The following is a 4,668-nucleotide window of genomic DNA, read 5'->3' on the forward strand; positions in this document are numbered from 1 at the left end:
TTCGGAGAAACTTAATTAGAATTTTACTGTAAAGTCTGTATTGGTAGGAACTTTTGTTATATCTGTATATTTTTGATATATGTATTTATTCTTTCATAAATAATAATAATAATAATAATAATGGTTTTATGTATGTTTGTAGATTGTTCCTGCTTATTGTCATCAGTGTTCATGTGCCCAGTGCCTCCAATCAACTGTCTCCTCCTCTCCCAGCCAACATGTCCGTCTCCATGGTAACAGACTCGTACCCGTCCATCGGCTGGTCAGTGGTCTCTGTGACCCCCGCGAGTACCAATGTCACACACCGGGAGCGTGACAGCCTTCTGGCAGTGGGCGAGGTCGTGGTGCTGGCGGTCATCTTGGTGATGGCGCTGCTTGGCAACGGGCTGGTGCTGGTGGTGTTGCTAAGGCGGAGAGGACACCACAACCCGCTGCACCAGTTTATGCTCAACCTCTGTCTGGCCGACCTGGTGGTGGCGCTGTTCCAGGTAAGAAACATTTAGTCCCCACAAAGTTGTCGGTCCCCGCAAAGTTGTTGGTCCCCGCAAAGTTGTCGGTCCCCACACCGTGCCCCTTAACAGAAACACGCACACACACAAAATTGGTGGTGGTTTTACATGCTCTGGATGATTTCTAATGTCCCGGGAGATTTTCCGGTCAAATATTATCTGTGTGTTTTACCTTAAAACCGGCTGATCGGCAGCTGAAGGACGACACCATCAAGTCATGTAGATTTAGAATATTTTGTGTTGAAAAGTTGGCTACTTTCTTCTTCTTAGTATTTTCTAAATGGAATAAGTCCAGTCAGTCGCATGCATGGTAAAGCTATTTGGCTGATTTTGAAACTGGGACGGACACCGTGTGGCTCATGACATCACGGCGTGCTGCTGGTGACCTGATATTAATCAAATCTCCATTCGCTATTCTCAGATAAATTAGAATAAAAACGATTTGGAAAATAACCAGAACCCAAAATCACTGGCTCTTAACTTAATCGCAGCAGTGACTCATGCAGCTTAGATTATTTTCACCGGACATTATGACCGGAGAGATGGAAATTATGTTGGACTTCAGATTTTCAACAGACACACACGCACACACACACACACACACACACACACACACACACACACACACACACACACACACACCACATCTCACTCCACCCTTCCTCCTCCTCCTCCTCTTCCTCTCTGAGGTGCTGCCCCAGCTGGTGTGGGATGTTAAAGGTCGCTTTCCCGGCCCGGACTTCCTGTGTCGTCTGGTGAAATACCTGCAGGTCCTCGGCATGTTCGCCTCCTCATACATGATCGTAGCCATGACGATGGACCGGCACTATGCCATCTGCTGCCCCCTGCAGGCACACCGCAGCGGCGCCACCCAACGCTGGAACAACTTCATACTGCTGGCCTGGGGGCTGTCGCTGCTGCTCAGCCTGCCACAGGTAGGGTGACACGAGTCCAAACAATCCATTCTAAGTTTAGTTCCAAACAAAGAAATAGGTATGCACATTCATTTCTTCCCTAATTTTAAAGGGGTCCTATCAGGCTTTTCCTGATTTCCTGTCATATAGATCTTGTTATGATGTTGGATGTTCATGCTAAACACGACCAAAGTCTCAAATAAAGAGGTAAACGTGTTCATGAGCAGATCTGTTCAGGATGCAGACTGCTGTCAACGCCTCCTTTCAGACACTTTTCTCTACTTTCTCTGTGGTCTGACATCAAGCCTTCATGGATTTTCAATAAAGGTCATCTGCTCCAGGAAAAGCACGCCGGGCACGCCCATGAAGTACAGCTACGCACCGCTCCAGTGGGACGGGTTGCTGTGTACTTTATGTAGCTACATGCTAGCGGCAGAGAGAACTGTAATATTTGTTGCTTGCGTCGCCCATTTCTCACTAATTTGAGATCACACGCCTGCTACATGCTAATGCTAGAAATCGCGGATTTACTTAAGTCCACTGCTAGCAACACTTAGCTACATGCTAGCGGCGGTAATAAGGAACAGCTGGGACAGAGGGTGCAGCAGCCGTGACAAGAATGAGAGAAAAAATAATGTGTTTTTGAACATTAAGGCATGTAAACATGCTCTAGTAGAAACACAAAATACATGCATGAACCTGAAAGAGTAGAATAGCTCGCCTTGCACAAACAGAGTTGTTGTTTTGTTTTTTATCATTTCTTCTTATATTTTCTCAGTCTTCTATCTCTTTTTATGCACACCCCTCTCTTCACCCCTCCAGGTTTTCATCTTCTCCCGTTCAGAGGTGGCTCCGGGTGTCTACGAGTGTTGGGGCAACTTTGCTGAGTCCTGGGGCCTGAAAGCTTACGTGACCTGGATGACCCTGGCTGTCTTCATCCTCCCGGCCTTCGTCATCACTGTCTGCCAGGTAGAGAAGGACGCAGCAGGCCAGGATTTAAGAACTGAACTGCTGTGGAGTGGGGGCAGCAGCTACATTTATTTTAGACAGCAAGAAAGAAATCAACATCAGTTGAAGTGTGTTCAAATGTTCAGCGCTTAATTTGCCGTCAGACTGTTAAAAGATACGATTTTCATGTAGTTAATCGTTACGTTCCTGTCTATCACAGAGACAGTTAAAACAATGGGGATTGATCATGTGACGCACTGATGAACCACTGTCAGCAGTGGTTGGTCTGTCGGCCCACATCGTCATGGTTATGCTGCCTTCACTTGTAATCGGAAATCGTGAACTTCCAACCTCTGAGTCAGGCTTGTAGTGAGGGCAGAAGTGTAACAGGAATGTGTGTGTGTGTGTGTGTGTGTGTGTGTGTGTGTGTGTGTGTGTGTGTGTGTGTGTGTGTGTGTGTGAGTGTCTGTGTGTGTGAGTGTCTGTGTGTGTGAGTGTGTGTGTGTGTGTGTGTGTCTGTGTGTGTGTGTGTGTGTGTGTGTGTGTGAGTGTGTGTGTGTGTGTGTGTGTGTGTGAGTGCGTGTGCGTGTTTCTGTTTAACTGTAACTGACCGGTTTTGACCTGGAAGTCTGTTGAAGTCCAACATAATTTCAATCTCTCCGGTCATAATGTCCGGGAGAGGTGAATACCTAAAAAAAAACACTCGCCTGCAGTGACATCTTACCGCCAAAGAGGCCGCTAGAGACAACGCATCTCATATTTGACGGATTATTGTGTGATTCTGGTGATTTAAAAGGGTTAGAAACTAACAACGCTAACAAAAAAACTAGCTGATCGAGGAAGGGGCTGATCAGCTACTCCTGTGCTCTGCGGGGTCAAATGACTCTTTTTGTAAATGGAGTCTGGTGATGTAAACTTAAACCTAAAGCTATGAAAATATACTAAATATAACGTGCCGACCACCATCTACTGCAGATAACACACTGAACACCCATGAGAACCTCTTACAACCACACTTAAAAAAAGAACTAAACCCTTTAACGTTTAATTCTTCTTCAGGTGCGAATCTTCAAGGAGATCCACAACAATCTGTACCTGAAGTCGGAGCGCCGCCTTTCCCCCGCCTCCCTCTCACCATCCAGACGGGACAGCCAGAGAGGGGGAGGGGGAGGCAGTAGAGGGAGGTCCAGTCTCCCCCTGTACGTCTCACCACTCATCATCAACAACCCCGGGGCTGACACCAGTTTAGACGGTGGATCCATCTACCAGCACCTGCCGATGGGTCCGGTCCGGTCCAACAGCGTCACGTCCAACTGTGAACTTCACACGTTCACCACAGCGGTTCACTCAGGTGAGACCCTCACATGCCAATTCCCTTCCTCATTTCTGTCCCATGCATCCTCACCCCCCCCTCCCTCCCTCACCAGTTGAGCTGCAGCCTGACGTGTTGCCGGGCCCCGTGGCACCCTCTGCTGTCTGCTGCCCTCCTCCTCCTCCTCCGCCCAAAGTGACCCCGGGCCGCGGTGGAGAGATATCGGCGGCCATGTCGAAGACGGTGAAGATGACGCTGGTCATAGTGCTCGTCTACTCGCTGTGCTGGGCCCCGTTCTTCAGCGTCCAGCTGTGGGCCGCCTGGGACCCCGACCCTCCTCAGAACGGTGCACACACACACACACACACACACACACAAGTCTAGTTTATCATCTATATCACTTTTGTCATTTGTTCATTTGGTCCAAGTCTCAAGTCCAAAGCAATTATTGTGTGTGTGTGTGTGTGTGTGTGTTGTGTGTAGGTGCAGTGTTCACCCTGCTGATGCTGCTGGCCAGTCTGAACTCGTGCACCAACCCCTGGATCTACTCCGCCTTCTCCAGCAGCGTCTCTCTGGAGCTCCGCCTGCTGCTGCTCTGTCGCACTCACTCGCAGCGCCGCGGCTCTTTGGCAAACGAGTCCACCACCACACACACTTCAAACTACTGAACAATACACACACACACACACACACCAACTACTGAACCACACACACACACACACACCTCCAACTACTGAACAACACACACACACACACACACACACACACACACACACACACAGGGTCAAGGAGGGGGACATAAAGTCTGCGTCTTGTCCACTCTGTAGTTTGCAGCATGATCTAGAGGGCTTACTTTTCCACAGTTGCTGTTTAAAGAAAAGCTTTTGACATTTGGGGGGAAAAAAAACACTTTCTTTTGCTTCTGATCCAGAAATGATCCAAACCAAACCCACCAATGAAACCACAAGTTTTCATTTGGAAACTT

The 4,668-nt window shown here is 48.3% G+C and overlaps 1 protein-coding gene across 1 annotated transcript; it reads left to right on the forward strand.

Annotated features, from left to right (window-relative positions):
* Nucleotides 1-218: 218 nt before the first annotated feature.
* avpr2ab (arginine vasopressin receptor 2a, duplicate b) lies at nucleotides 219-4,351 on the forward strand (the record flags this gene model as incomplete). Its single annotated transcript, XM_083919545.1, has 6 exons — nucleotides 219-488; nucleotides 1,199-1,444; nucleotides 2,246-2,392; nucleotides 3,431-3,722; nucleotides 3,799-4,029; nucleotides 4,167-4,351. 6 exons carry the CDS (start codon nucleotides 219-221, stop codon nucleotides 4,349-4,351), a joined length of 1,371 nt encoding a protein of 456 aa, XP_083775671.1.
* Nucleotides 4,352-4,668: the final 317 nt, after the last annotated feature.

Source organism: Echiichthys vipera, assembly GCF_963691815.1.
Source record: "Echiichthys vipera genome assembly, chromosome: 9".
Taxonomy (NCBI): domain Eukaryota; kingdom Metazoa; phylum Chordata; class Actinopteri; order Perciformes; family Trachinidae; genus Echiichthys; species Echiichthys vipera.